Genomic DNA, 15,384 nt, shown 5'->3' with positions numbered 1-15,384 from the left:
AGTTAACATGCAGTGGGAGCTGTGTGGGGGGGTGCTCAGCAGTAGCGTGTAGGACCTAGGCAAAGTGCTGGAGTGGTGCTCTGGTCTCCCTCGCTCCCCCTCTCTCAGTTAAACAAGTAATTTACTGAGAATCGGGCAGCAGGTTAAGCGCAGAAGGTTAAGCGCAGCAGGTTAAGCGCATGTGGCGCAAAGCACAAGGACCAATATAAGGATCCCGGTTTGAGCCCCCAGCTCCCCACCTGCAGGGGAGTCGCTTCACAGGCGGTGAAGCAGGTCTGCAGGTGTCTATCTTTCTCTCCCCCTCTCTGTCTTCCCCTCCTCTCTCCATTTCTCTGTCTTATCTAACAACGACAACATCAGTAACAACAACAATAATAACTATAACAACAATAAAAAAACAAGAGCAACAAAAGGGAAAATAAATATAAAAAATTAAAAAGTAATTTATATTAAGCGTCATATAGCTGAGGCTCACTAATTTTTTTAAACCCAGTCAGATAATCTCTAGAATCTACCTGGGATAGTAAATATTATTTACTTGTCTATGTGCTTATTGAAATAGTGTAGTACTGAGGATAGAACCTGGGGCTTCCTTCATCCACTGTATCAATGAGCCAATTCCCTAACCCAACTTTTCAACTTTATTATGAGAGACAGATATGAGAGAGAAGATAATCTGTGCGTGTTTCTTCTACTTGTAGCTACATCTTGTGAATACTCCTGTCCACTTTGCCAGCAAGTAGAGGTCATTTCTGTAGCAAATTCCAGCACCACTGCCATCAGTATAAGTCTCAGCCAAGGAGTATGAAGAAAGATGCGTAAAGGTGTCTTAGACAGAAAGCTTTTTTTTTTTTCTCTCAGCCATTTTTCACTTGTGCTTAATAGTGGGCTATAAGATTTATCAGTAAGATTACAGGGTGTGGTTCCGTACCACATCCACTACTGAAGTTCTGTGCCTCTGCCCTTTCAATGATAATCACCAAAATTCTCACAAAGCCATAGAAACAGATTGTTTTCGTCTGTGTTTTTTTTTTTTTTTTCTTTTTTGCAAGTTCATGTGTATCAGTTGTCTAGATGAGTGAAACTATCCGGTAGTTTTCTTTCATCTCTTTATTTTGCTGAATGTAATCACCTCTACATTTATGTATTTTGTTCCAAAGGACACAATATCATCCTTTTTGATTGCAGAGTAGTGTTCCATGGAATGTATATCTCATAACTTCTTTAGCCAGTCATCTGTTGATGGACATTTAAGCTCTTTGACTATTGTGAATAATGTAGCTATGAACATAGGTGTGCACGTGTCCCTTCAAAGTAGTGTTCTTTCTCTCTCTCTCTCTCCCTCTCCCCATAACCCTCTCTTCCTCTTTCTCTCTCTTACCAGAGCACTGCTCAACTCTGGCTTATGGTGGTATGGGGGATCAAACCTGGAACTTTGGCGCCTCAGGCATAAGAATCTCTTTTCATTATGCTATCTAACCCTGTCCCAAAGTAGTGTTTTCATGTCCTTTGCATAAATGCCTATGGGTGGGATTCCTGGATCATAAGGTTATCCCATCTGTATTTATTTAAGGGTTCTCCATACAGTTCATACAGGGGCTGCACCAGTCTGCATTCCTATCAATCTTAGAAACCTGATCCCACCTGCTGTCTGTCCCCCAACATATTAACAGCACTCTCTCCTTGGAGAGCCCTTGATGGCAGACCGTACACAGAGCCTCCAGGGCTCAGGCTGAATGAGCCCCCAGCTGTTGCTACAGGTTAGAGGTGGGTAGGCAGGCAGTGATAGTGGGTAGAGATGGGGATGTCACAGCTACTGGAGACGAGTGGGCCAGGTCCCAGGCATCGTGGTGGCCCTGTGTCTCTGCTATGGCTCTAGACATCTAGACAGATGTACCCTGTAGGTCTGCCTGCTCCCCCCACCCCGGGGTTTTGACCGGCAGGATAGGGGTGGTAATAGGAAGTAGTGAATGTGGGCAGTGGAGGAGGCGGGTGCCAGGTGATGAACCCCTTGCTTCCCACCCACAGGTGCTTTTTTCATCCCCTACCTCATCTTCCTCTTCACCTGTGGCATTCCCGTCTTCCTCCTGGAGACAGCTCTGGGCCAGTACACCAGCCAGGGAGGCATCACTGCCTGGAGGAAGATCTGCCCCATCTTTGAGGGTGAGTAGTGGGCACTGTGTCCTATTCTGGGGGGGAATTCAGGCCCAGTGGACATAAGGCTGTGTGCCTGTGTTAGACTGCTCACGTAGGTGTCCACACTGAGCAGATCGCCTCATCCATCAGATCACATTCAGTAACCTGGGGGTCATTTCAGAAGGCAGTGGAAAATGAGAAAAACAAACTTAACCAAATAGAAACCCCAGCAATTGCCACACCATCTTGACACACTGTTTAAAGGGTGTTTGATTTGATTATTTCTCTCCATATGGAAGTCTGTGATGTTTTTCCGTTGAAGTAAAGTGGCAACAAAAACACAAAACAGTGTGGAAGTGACACAGAGGAGTCATGTGCACCCAGTTGTCCCCAGTGAGAACACCTCACACTTGACAGAACAACACCTAAAGCTGCAAAGTGATATGGTGCTGTTCACAGGTCTGAGTCACATTTCACTAGTTTTCTCCACACCCATCCTGTGTGTGTGTCTCTGTGTGTGTTTGTGTGTGTACAGTTTCATCCTGTGTGTGGATTTGTGTGGTCACCTCCACAATCCAAACACAGCAGGTGCCATCACCACAAACACCCCCTCATAACACTTCTTCCTTGTCACCATCCCCAACTCCAACCACTTCTAATCGGTTCTCCATCTTTATAATGTTGTCATGTTAAGACATTTACAGACCTGGGATTCCACAGCATTTAGCCTTTTGAGATAACTTCTTCACATGGTAGGATACCTGGGTACCCATCCAGATTACTATTGGATCAACGGCACAATCCTATTTTTTGTTCATGGTGTGGATGTATCAGTTTACCTTTGCGTTTTTTTTTTTTTAATTGCCACCAGTGCCTGAACTATGAATCCACTGCTTCTAGTAGCTGTTTTTTACTCCCCACTATTTTATTTGATAGTACAGAGACAATTTGAGAGGTGAGGGGGAGAGATAGACAACTACAGATCTGCTTCACCGCTTGTGAAACTTCTTCCTGCAGGTGGGGAGCAGGGGCTTGAACTCGGGTCCTTGCACATGGTGATGTGTGCATTCAACTGGGTGTGTCACCATCTGTCCCTGCTTAGCTATCTCCAATTTATAGATTTTCTTTTCTTTTTTTTTTTGGCCACCAGGGTCATCGATGGAGCTCAGTGCTGGCATGAGCTCTCTGTTTCCAGCAGCTATTTGCTTTTTAATTTCCTGTAGATTGAGGGTGAGAGACAGAGAGAGATAGAAAGGCAGAGACAGAGAGAGGAGAGATACTGGAGTACTGCTCCACCACTCATGAATCTTCCCTCGTGCAGATGGAGTCTGGGGACTTAAACTGGGATCCTTGTTCACTGTAAAGTTCTATTGAGTGTGCTACCTCCTGCCCCCTTCCCAAAATTAATTTTTAAATAGTGAACATTCAACGTCTCAGAACAGGTGCACCCACAGAGGGAATTGGGAACACCCCACCACCACCATGTAGACATACATAGCAGGGTGCCAGGGTGTAGGGCAGCTCCTGGGTGGGTTCAGTAGGAAGCAGCTGGCCTTTGGAGTGGGGCGGGAAGGGGTGAGGACCCCAAAGCCCACCTGGACTAGCTTCTGCCTGCTCCCTCCACCCCCCAGGCATTGGCTACGCCTCCCAGGTGATCGTCATCCTCCTCAACTTCTACTACATTGTGGTGCTGGCCTGGGCCCTCTTCTACCTCGTCAGCAGCTTCACTGTGGACCTGCCCTGGGGCAGCTGCCGCAATGAGTGGAACACAGGTACAGCCCCTGGGGAGGGCAGGGATGGGGAGGCATGTCCCCACTGCCCAGCCAATGCTCATGTCCCTGTGGGGACACGTGTGTAACCTTCTAGGGGGTCATGGAGAGCCACATCCAAGATAGAATGCACCTACTTTGCAGGCACAGACGATCTCATTCTCTCTTATTTATTTTTTTCTTTTTTCTTTTTTTTTCTCTTTCTTTCTTTCTTTCTTTCTCTCTCTCTCTCTCTCCCTTTCTTTCTTTCTTTCTTTCTTTCTTTCTTTCTTTCTTTCTTTCTTTCTTTCTTTCTTTTTCTTACCAGAGGACTGCTCAGCTCTGGTTTATGGTGGTGTGGGGAATTGAACCTGGGACTTCGGAACCTCAGGCATGAGAGTCTCTTTGCTATTTTCCCCACTGACAATCCTAAATCTGCTTTTACTTATTTATTTATTTTTTAAATATGTATTTTTCTTTAGTTATGTTTGTCTCATTCATTCATTCATTCATTCATTCATTCATTTTTCAGATAGAGACACAGAGGCAGAGAGTGAAAGAGACCACAGCACAAAAGCTTCTTCAGTGCACAGAGGGCTAGGCTCGAACCCGGGTCACAAGCATGGCAAAACAGTTCACTATCCAAGTGAGCTGTTTCACCAGCTCAACATTTATTTATTAATGATAAAGGACTTAGGGCCAGGCTGTAGCACATCTGGTTGAGTGCACATGTTATAATGTGCAAGGACCCAGGTTCAAGCCCCTGGCTCCCACCTGCATGTAGGAAGCTTCACAAGCAATGAAGTGGTATTGCAGGTCTCTCTCTCTTTCTCTCTCTCTCTCTCTCTCTCTCTCTCTATATATATATATATATATATATAGTCTCCAGGGTTATCACTTTGGCTTGGTGCCTATACTACGGATCCACTATTCTTGGAGGCCATTTTTTCCATTTTTCATAGTGTAGGAAAGAGAGGATGAGAGAGGAGGTTAGAGATAGAGAGGGAGAGAGAAAGATAGACACCTGCAGACCTGCTTCACCACTGGTGGGGGCTTGAACCAGGATTCTTGTACGGGTCCTTGTGTATGTGTGTGTGTGTATGTGTGTGTATTATGTGCACTTAATCTGGTTAAGCTATTGCCTGGCCCCCATATCTCTTTATCTCCCCATGTCCCTTTCATTATCTTTCTCTACTCAGTAAATAAGTAAATAACAACAACAATAGACCTTATCTTTAAAAAAGGGAGGGGAGGGGATAGCTAGAGAGACAGCATAATAGTTCTGCAAAGGACTTTCTTTTTTTTTTAAATATTTATTTTATTTATTTATTCCCTTTTGTTGCCCTTGTTGTTTTATTGTTGTTGTGGTTGTTGGATAGGACAGAGAGAAATGGAGAGAGGAGGGGAAGACAGAGAGGAGGAGAGAAAGATAGACACCTGCAGACCTGCTTCACCGCCTGTGAAGCGACTCCCCTGCAGGTGGGGAGCCGGGGTTTGAACCGGGATCCTTATGCCAGTCCTTGTGCTTTGCACCACCTGCGCTTAACCTGCTGCGCTACAGCCCGACTCCCTGCAAAGGACTTTCATGTCTGGGCCTCTGAGGTCCCAGGTTCAATCCCTAGCACCACCATAAGCCAGAGCTGAGCAGGGCTCTGGTGTCTCTCTCCATATATAGGTATATGTGCACATATATTTAAATAAATAGAACATCATTAATGACAGAGAATTAGAGTATCACTCTGGCACATTGCTGCGCCAGGGATTAAGCTTGGGACCTCATGTTTGTGAGTCCAGGGCTCTAGAGACTACACCATGCTGGGAAAGCCTGAGGGTCTGGGTTGGAGAGAACTCAACTGGAGCCAACCTAGGCTGCTGCGTGGGAGAGGGATCAGGATCTCATGCCGAGCTGGCTTCACAGGAGATAGACTCTGGAACTCTCGGAGCCGGAAGGCAATCCCAAGTGTGTTAAAACAGAAGAGCAGCTGTATATATAATCGCCAAGTAGGGTGGAAACAGGATGTGACATAGCGAGGGTGGAGCGAAAAGAGACTGGTAGAAATCAGGGTGACTACAAGAGGGGGCGGAGCAAAAAGACATCATGAACCAGTGGGGATTAAACCAATGCCCTGCAGGCGGGGCGGTTTCTAGGTAACTGGTTAAACTGGTTATGTAAATAGACCGCAGGGATAAGCAGGGGGAAGCTGGCTTACTGCTCAACACCACCTCCTGGGTCCACACATTCTCTCTTCTCCTTTTTCCTTCCTCTCTTTCCCTTTCTTCCTCCCTCTCTCTGTCTCTCTTTCCTTCTTTCTCTTTTTCTAAGAAATGTATATATTAGATTCATATATTATGAATTTGTGTTTGATAGACTCATTCATTACCTCAGAAATGTCTCCTTTTTGTATAGCTTAGTCATTTATTTATTTCCCTTTGAAATATGTTTAGTTTGATATGTGTATGTTTTTGTTCACTGATATGCTTCTTATGCCTGTCTTTCTTATACTGTTTTGGGTCTTCCAACTCACAGGGAAGACCTGTGCTGTTTTCTAGTCCTTGATATAATTTATAATAGAGATCAATTTTCTTATGTTTGTATTGCTGGGGCTCTGGACCTGCCACATGAGTCCATTATTCCTGGTAATCTTTTTTTCCCTTTTTTTCTTTTAGAAATAGGGTGAAAGACAGAGAGACAGGGAGACACCTGCAGCACAGCTTCACCACTTTTGATGCTTCCCTTCTGTAGGTGGGGCCCGCAGGCTTGAACCCAGATCTTTGTTCATGGTAGCATGTGCACTCAACCAGGTGTGTCACTTCCTGGCCTGCTCTATTTATTCTTGTTTAGATAAGCCACTCAGTTCTGAACTGGTATTTTTAAGTCCTCCAGGGGGCCCATTTTTGCCACGTTTAGCCTTATATTCAAGGCCCCACTCAGCCTCAAAGGTCATATCTCCTTTTCTGGTATTCCTGGCCTACTAACCTCATCCCACATTCTCCACATGAAAGTCTTGTAGATGTGTACAAGATACCTACACACCAAGACCCACTTGGTGCCGGCCCCTTGTTGTGTCATGACCTCACTTTCAGTCTGTTTTCTTCCAGATCAACAAGACCTTGAGTGCCAGGATGCTGTTTTATTACCATGGCCTCTGCATAGGTGGCCATAGGCACTCAGAAATGGGTGCTCAATGAATTGAATAACAAAGACCTGTTAGTCTTGGGCCAGTGAAATATAGCTCATCTGGACAGTGTGCTGCTTTGCCATGTATGAGTCAGGTTCGAGCCCAGTTCCCACTGCACTGGAGAAAGCTTTGATCTCTTTCAATTTTTCTCTATGTCCCTGTCCCTATCTAAAAACAAATTCTGTTATTATGATATTTTCTTTAGTATGATTTCCCCCTCCCTCCTTCCTTCCATTCAGGGTTATCACCCAGGCTCAGTGCTTGCTCAGCTCTCCTGCTCCTGACAGCCAATTTCCCCCCTGTAAAGTGAGAGAAAGAGAGAGACAGAAAGCAAGAATGAGGGGGGATATAGGAAGGAAGAAGGAGGTAGGAGAGAGAGAGGGATCAAGAGAGTGAGGAGAGAGAGAGAGGAGAGAGGGAGTGAGAGGGAGGAAGGACACTACAGTCTCCATCCACATAGGGGCTCCCATGAGGTGACTGGGGATTCAAACCTGGGTCCTTGTGTGTGGTGTTTGCTCTTGTTTGATGAGCCACCTGCAGCCCTCTTCTCTCCAGCTGTCACTGTGACTAGCAGTGACAGCCAGCCAGTCCCAGGCCCATCTTAGCAGGCCTCTGGGAAGATCCTCTTGTCAACCAACACTGGAGTCTTTTGCCTTTTTAGGGACACATTGCTATTTATCCTAGCATGGCTGGTTTTACCCAGTGGGAGGCACTTGGGGAGTTGTAAGATCTCTTGTGCCATCAAGATAAAGGATCCTGGCAGTCTCAGGGGATTTTCCCCTTCTCAGCCCAAGATGTTTTTTTCCCTGTTAAAACAAGGAGACAGAAAGAGACAGATAGGATGGGACTTCCCCCACCCCAGCACTAGTACATTCCTCCTCCAGTTCCACGACCTTATCATGAGGTGTGGGGACTTGACACTGGACCATGTGCATGACACACTGAGTACCCATGAGCTATCTCTTCCACCCACCAGCAGATGTCTACTCAGCTGCTGGTACATGCCAGGCCCACAGCTGTGGTGATGTGTGAGGGAAGCGATGGTGGTGAGGTTTGGGGAGGGGGTTGTGGAGACCTTGGTGGCTACTAAGTGGTTCTGTTTATCTTATGTTATTTTTTTAAAAGGATTTTTCTTTTTTTAACTTCATTTATTTTATCTGATAGAACAGAGAGAAATTGAGAGGGGAGGAGGAGATAGAGAGGGAAAGAGACAGAGAGACAGCTGCAGCACTGCTTCATCATTCGCGAAGCTTTCTCCCCGTAGGTGGGGGCAGGGGCTTGAACCCTAGTCCCTATGCATGGTAATACATGCACTTAAGTAGGTATGCCACCATCTGCCCCCCAACTGTTTATTTTTTTATTTTCATAGTATAGAGAGAAATTGAGAGGGGAGGGGAAGATAGAGAGGAAGAGAAAAGGAGAAACACCTGCAGTCCTGCACCACCATTTCTTAAGCTTCTCCCTTTCAGGTGGGGAGTGGGAGCTCGAACCCAGCAACTTGCACGTGGTAATAATGTTGACACTCAACTGGGTGCACCATCATCTGGCCTACACACACATATATATTTTTTTCTTTCGTCATCTCTAGGGTTTTACTACTCTGATCTGACTTTTTTTCAGATAGAAAGAAATATGGAGATACAGAAGGAGAGAGGAAAACACACCATGGCACCAAAGCTTCCTCTGGTGCTGTGGGGCCCTGGCTAGAGAGCCTGGGTCCTGGGAATGGCAAGGCCACTATCCAGGTGAGCCATTTTACTGGCCCTAGAATAACAGATTTGTATGACTTCACTCATTCAGCATACATTTCTGAGTGCCTGCAATGTTGTCATTTTTTGGTCTGTGGCAGGCCAGTCCTAATAAAATGTAAAAAGGGTTACTTGAGAGGTGGCATAGTGGATAAAGCAATGGACTCTAAAGTATGAGGTCCCGAATTCCATTCCTGGCAGCACATGTGCCAGAGTGAGGCTCTGCTTCTCTCTCCCTTTTCTTTCTCATTAATAAGTAAGTTAGAGGGTTGGGCAGTAGTGCAGTGTGTTAAGCACACGTGGCGTGAAATGCAAGCACCAGAGTAAGGACCCCAGTTCAAACCCCTGGCTCCCCACCTGCAAGGGAGTTGATTCACAAGTGGTGAAGCAGGTCTGCAGGTGTCTATCTTTCTCTCCCCCTCTCTGTTCCCCCTCCTTTCTCCATTTCTCTCTCTCCTATCCAACAACAACAACATCAATAACAACAACAATAATAACCACAACAATGAAAAAACAACAAGGGCAAAAAAAAGGGGAAAAAATAGCCTCCAGGAGCAGTGGATTCGTGGTGCAGGCACCGAGCCCCAGCAATAACCCTGGAGGCAAGGGGAAAAAAAGTCATTTTAATTTATATATAAAATCAGAGAAAGAGAATGTGAGTATGCTTTGTGAAACTCCTGAGTCACATACAAATAATTGGGACATGGCAGACAGAATATTTCAAATTCACCTTTTCATTCCACCCCTGCTGGGCTCACACATGGGCTGCTCATGGGCATTTCAGAGCGGATGGTGGAGAGATTAGGGGATAACAGGAAGCATAGCCTTGTGAATCTTGCTCCCTTCTTGGGCTGGTAACATACAGTGTGACCCTTCTGGGATGGCCAGTGACTTAGCTGCCCCTCACCTTCTCCTCAGAACTCAGTAATTAAACGGCATGTTCACCACCTTGTCACTAAGTAGGCTTCGTGTCAGGTCATTTCACCTGACTATAAGTTAGTGCCAACATTCAAGTATGTTTGAGGAGGCTTGACTAAGCTACAATGGTTGTTAAGTCAGGCATATTAAGTGCATTGAAAAGAAAATATTTCTTCATCTCTTAATGAAAAAGATTGAGGTGGGGAGAGAGGGAGAGAGACACACACACAGAGAACACTAGAGTATCACTCTGGCACATGTGATGCTAGGGGTCAAACTCAGGACTTCATGTTTGAGAGTCCAGTGCTTTATCCACTGTGCCTCCTCCTGAGCAGCTTCAGTGAATTTTTAAAGATTTATTTATGAGAGAGAGAGAGAGAGGAGTGCTAGAGCATCACTCTGGTCCATGAGATGCTAGGAACCAAACTTACGACCGTCTGCTTGGATGTCTGGCCCTGTTCTCATGGGAGCAATTCCCTATGTTCCCAGAGACCCCTACCTGCGCGCGCGCGCGTGTGTGTGAGTGTGTGTGTGTGTGTGTGTGTGTGTGTTTGTGTGTGTGTGGGGGGGGGCGGTTGAGCCTGCTGGGGTCCTGCTGTGTTGGGGGCTCATAAGGCAGTGTCCTCCACAACCCCCACGGGGCCAGCGCTGGCTAATAAGCTCTTTTTTCCCCTGTGGTCACGGCCAGAGCACTGCGTGGAGTTCCAGAGAACCAACGGCTCCCTAAATGTCACCTCTGAGAATGCCACCTCCCCGGTCATCGAGTTCTGGGAGTAAGTGAGGCCAAGTCTCCTACCAGCATGGGCTCCAGGGTGCCTCCCTCCTGTGGCCCCTGTCTGTGGGCAGCAGTGGTCCTGTCATATCAGGGGTTTTGCTCCTGTCATGCCTGAATTTAGGGTACTTTGGGCTGGTTTCTGGGGTGGGGCTTTTGTGACTCTGCTCTAGTTCTGCACCACCTCCTGTCCGTGTGCCAACTCCATGCAGGCCAGTGTATGCACTGCCTGTGATCTGCACCCCCCATATTAATATTTGCTGAGGGCCTGAATCCCAATTTCAGAATATCCTAACCATGTGCAAGAACCCAGGTTCAAGCTCCCAGTCCCCACCTGCAGGAGGGAAGCTTCACTAGCATTGGAGCAGGTCCACAGGTTTCTCTCTCCCTCTGTGTGTGTGTGTGTGTCTCCCCCATCCCCCTCAAGCTCCCTCTGTCCTTTCAAATAAGTGAAAGGAAAAAACAAGCTATCCTAAAGTCCTCTCTGAGAAAATATATGCTTATATGCCTGGGCTGAGCTGTCAGTCAGCTTCCCACAGGGACATTCAGGGAGTAGCTGCTCAGCAAAACCCCCCCCCCTTCTCTCCCCTCTTGGGGTGAAGGAGAGCCTCGTGGGGCCCTGTGAAGAAAGGCAGCAAGTTTCTGGAGAAGAGCTCCAAGGCATGGCCTGCACTACACTCCCTGGGTCAGGCCAGTGGCAGAGCAGGGACTGTCATGCACAGGGACGAGGACAGCAGTCATTAGGCCTTGTCTCCACAGGAGGCGTGTGCTGAAGATTTCGGCGGGTATCCAGCACCTGGGGGCACTGCGCTGGGAGCTGGCGCTGTGCCTCCTGTTTGCCTGGGTAGTCTGCTACTTCTGCATCTGGAAGGGTGTCAAGTCCACCGGCAAGGTAGGGGTGGTCCCTGTCCTCCTGCCCCCCCTACCCTCTGGGACTTACATGCTAGGTGTCCCCCCTCCCCATGTGTGCACGCGCACACACACACACACACACACACACACACACACACACACACACACACACACACACACACACACACTATTGGGAGACAGGGGACATCCCTACAAGGGCTTTTTGTGGCTCCTTTCCTTGGTTCTGTGGTTCTCCTATATTTAAGCCCATGTTCTTCAGTATTTGAAGAAACTATGAGGTGGGGGGAGATATGCCAGGAAGGATTGTTTCAATGAATTTGTTCTTGGATTCTATTCTATCATGTGTGTGAGCACATGCCATGTGCCACACAGCTTGTGCCCCCCCCCCCCAATCTCAAACACCTGCTCTTTGGAAAAAGAATTCCATTAAGGCAACTCACTTTGAGTGCTCTTGTTACCATGTGCAAAGACTTGGGTTCATGCCCCTGCTTCCTACCACAGGGGAAACTTCATGAGTGGTGAAGTAGAACTGCAGGTGTCTGTGTTTCTCTCTCACTCTATCTCTCCCTCCCCTCTCAATTTCTCTCTGTCCTATTTCATAAAACAGAAAGTGGGGAGGGGGGATAGATGCTAGGAGAGGTGGATTTGTAGTACCAGCACCAAATCCCAATGATAACACCTGTGGCAAAAAAAAAAAAAAAAAAAGACACCTCATCACAAAAAGATGGTCAGCCAAACCAAGACTTGGGGTTGGGGTGGGAAGGGGTCTCGTTGCCCCAGAATGTGTGGTAAAGGTGGCTGTGGATTTCCCTGCACTCCTGCCTCAGAGGCCTCTGTGGGGCTGCCTGATGGTGCTGAGCCTGAGCTGTGAGGAGAGTTCCCAGCATTTCCAGCCCCCTAACACTTGCTGTGATTGGGAAGTGGCCCCAGTTCATTCAGTGCTCAACAAATATTTACTGGGTGTGTGTGTCAGGGGAGGTGGTGAGGTCTCGCAGCTGGAGGAAGGGAAAAGAAGGGAGCTTGCTTGTGGCCAGGGCAGAGGGCAGGTGGAACCCCAGCAGCTGGGGGGTGGGGGAGGGGAGCCTGACTTCTTCCATGGAGTGGGGCTCGCTGTCTTTGACCCCTCCACACTGACATCCTCGGTATCTGTCACCCTTGGCCCAGGTGGTCTACTTCACAGCCACGTTCCCGTACCTCATGCTGGTGGTCCTGCTGGTCCGAGGTGTGACCCTGCCTGGAGCCGCCCAAGGAATCCAGTTTTACCTGTACCCCAACCTCACACGCCTATGGGACCCCCAGGTGAGCAACAGGAGGTGGGGAGGGCTGCAGTCAGATTGAGGTGGGTGCTTAGGTCTCCTGTGCTTGGCTGGGAGTCCCTGATCCCCCAGGACTTCTTCAGGGGGGCATGGAGGGGCCTCCTGACACCAGTGAGCAGCTCTGGGAGGCCTCTTCCTTGGCCCACAGCTACCAGGCAGTCTGAGGGTGTCCCTGAGGTGCTCATGGTATTTCTTGGGGGCTGCACAAATGTCCACTTGGGCTAGCCCCCTACCCCATCTACAGTGGACACTCTTTTCTCCTCATGACCACATTTCATATGGGCTTCTTGGCTCCATGGCCGTGGCACTGTGGCTCTGGGGCACCCATCTGCCTTGAGGCTTGTCCCTTGGCCAGGGTCCAGCTCCTCATGCCAGCTGAACTGGTGTTGAGTTTCACCTCAGTCCTCCAGGGCCCTTTCCTCTCTGGGGTCCTGGCTGGGCTCCAGGCGGGAAGGGAGTGTTGCCTGCTGCCAGGAGGCCTGACAAAGCAGAGCCTGGTCGAGAAGTCTCCTCCAGGCCCCTCACTATGGCTATGGGGTGGCCATGTTGAGAATTGGTGTAGGCCTCAGGGAGCGTGTGCCAGCTCTATCCCAGGCCCCCAAAGCCTGACCCCCAGCTCCCTGGCACTTGGGACACCCTCCCTGGGGACCTGGTGCAATGCAGAGACCCCCACCCTGCCTTGGGGTGTTAGGTGAAGGAGGTGCTGTAGTCTGGGAGGGACACTAATGGGCCTCTGGGAGGGACAGCTTCCCTGACATTTAAAAAGAGTAAGATGCTGGGCCAGGCGGTAGCCACCAGGTTAAGCACACATAGTGTGAAGCATGGGAACCTGAGCAAGGATCCAGATTCAAGCCCCCGGCTCCCCACCTGCAGGGCAGTTGCTTCACAAGCAGTGAAGCAGGTCAACAGGTGTCTGTCTTTCTCCCTCTTTGTCTTCCCCTCGTCTCAATCTCTCTGTCTTATCCAACAACAACATCAGTGGAAGAAAAATGTCCACCAGGAACAGTGAATTTGTAGTGCAGGCACCAAGCCCTGGAGGCAAAAAAAAAATAGTAAGATACCAGCACGCACTCAGGGAAGGACCCCAGTGGCCTCTCAGTCCTGGGGCTCCAGCCATACAGAGACAGTGTGGTCTCTTGTGCAAAATGTGGGTGTTCAGCAGCCATCACCCAGCCACTCCAGCAGAGCCATGTGCTGTCCATCTGCTGGGGAATAAGACTTCTTACAGTGATCCAGGAGAGGGTGCAGTGGATAAAGCACTGGACTCTCAGGCATGAGATCCTGAGTTTGGTTCCTGGCATTGCATGTGCCAGAGTGATGCTCTGGTTCTCTCACTCCTCCTTCTCTGGCTTATGGTGGTTGCTGGGGATTGAACTTAAGACCTCTGGTGTCTCGGGCATGGGACTATTTTTGCAGAACCATTGTGCTATCTCCCTAGCCCAGTCAATGTTATAACCTGCTGTCCAGGTTAGCATCTCCCAGCCTCGGCTGACGGGAGTGTGTACAAGGAGCATGTAGGAGCCCTCAGGGAGATGTTCCAGGATCCAGGTTTAATCCTAAGCTTCTAAGCAGCCTTTGCCAGTGCACCTGCAGGTGGAGTGTCCTTGCTAACACCCTAATTGAGTGTGACAAGTACTCCCCAGGAAGTGTTGCCTGGGAATTCCAAATGGCATTCACCTGGCACTTGAGGATGGTGCAAAGCACTTGCTAGACTAAGTGCAGCTTTCTCTCTGTCAAGCCCTTGTCCTGGGATCAAAAGCCAGGGAGAGACAAAGGGAGGCATACCTCTCCACCCATCTTCTCTGCCAGGCTCTAAGTGTCCCCAGGGCAAGTCTCGGTTACTCAGGGAGTGGCCCTTGGCCACAGGTCTCTACCGAGGCAGTACTGGCTTCTCCCTTCACCTTGACCCTCTGCTTGGTCTGAGGAACATTGGGGGCTCAGTAGGGATGAAGGATGGGGTGGTGGTGTCAAAAGAGCCCTCAAGACAGCTTTTAAAATATATACATTTTATCTATTTATTTAATGAGAAATAGAGACTCCAGAGCCTTGGTCAACTTTGGTTTTTGGTGGTGCTGGGGATTGAACCTGGGACTGTAGAGCCTCAGGAAAGAAAGTCATTTGTATAACCATTATACTGTCTCCCTAGCATTCAAGGCAGCTTTTGAATCTCTGTGTTGAACTATTCTAATCAAGGGTTTGTTTAGGGAAGAGGATGGAGCCAGAGTAGAGTGAATCTCTTTATTGTCATTATTTTTTAATTTTATTTGTTTACTTTTTCTTTCTTGCCACCAGGGTTATGTGGGGCTCAGTGCCTGCACTTCAAATCTATTACTCCTAGTGGATTTCCCCCTTTTTATTATTTTTTTAAATCTTTTTTATTAGGTAGGACAGAGAGAAGCTGAGAGGAGGAGAGAGAAAGGGAGAGAGAGAGCGACACTTGCGGTCCTGCTTCACCATTGGTAAAGCTTCCACCACCACCACCACAGGTGGGGACCAGTGGTTCAAACCCAGGTCCTTGAGCATTGTAACATGTGTGCTCAATCAGGTGTGCTACTTCCTAGCTCCTGAGTATCTTTATTTTACTATCATACAATGATATCTGTGTTATCACTAAAAGATGACTTGATTTTTTTTTTTTAACTTAAAAGATTTGTTTCTTGGGACTGGGCAGTGGCTCATCCAGTAGAGTACATG

The 15,384-nt window shown here is 48.2% G+C and overlaps 1 protein-coding gene across 6 annotated transcripts in view; it reads left to right on the top strand.

Moving 5' to 3' along the window:
* Positions 1–15,384, top strand: part of SLC6A13 (solute carrier family 6 member 13) — a 35,016-nt gene that overhangs the window by 8,686 nt on the left and 10,946 nt on the right. For 5 of the 6 annotated variants that reach the window (XM_016189630.2, XM_007526243.3, XM_060190314.1 and 2 more), the window contains exons 3-7: positions 2,029–2,163; positions 3,768–3,908; positions 10,418–10,502; positions 11,261–11,393; positions 12,539–12,673. In XM_016189630.2, coding sequence (XP_016045116.1) covers positions 2,029–2,163; positions 3,768–3,908; positions 10,418–10,502; positions 11,261–11,393; positions 12,539–12,673 — 629 coding nt within the window. The remainder of the gene's footprint in view (positions 1–2,028; positions 2,164–3,767; positions 3,909–10,417; positions 10,503–11,260; positions 11,394–12,538; positions 12,674–15,384) is intronic. The other variant, XM_016189631.2, reaches the window with a different exon arrangement.

The sequence above is a fragment of the Erinaceus europaeus genome, chromosome 4 (genome assembly GCF_950295315.1).
Source record: "Erinaceus europaeus chromosome 4, mEriEur2.1, whole genome shotgun sequence".
Lineage (NCBI taxonomy): Eukaryota > Metazoa > Chordata > Mammalia > Eulipotyphla > Erinaceidae > Erinaceus > Erinaceus europaeus.
This window is presented reverse-complemented; position numbering and strand designations above follow the sequence as displayed.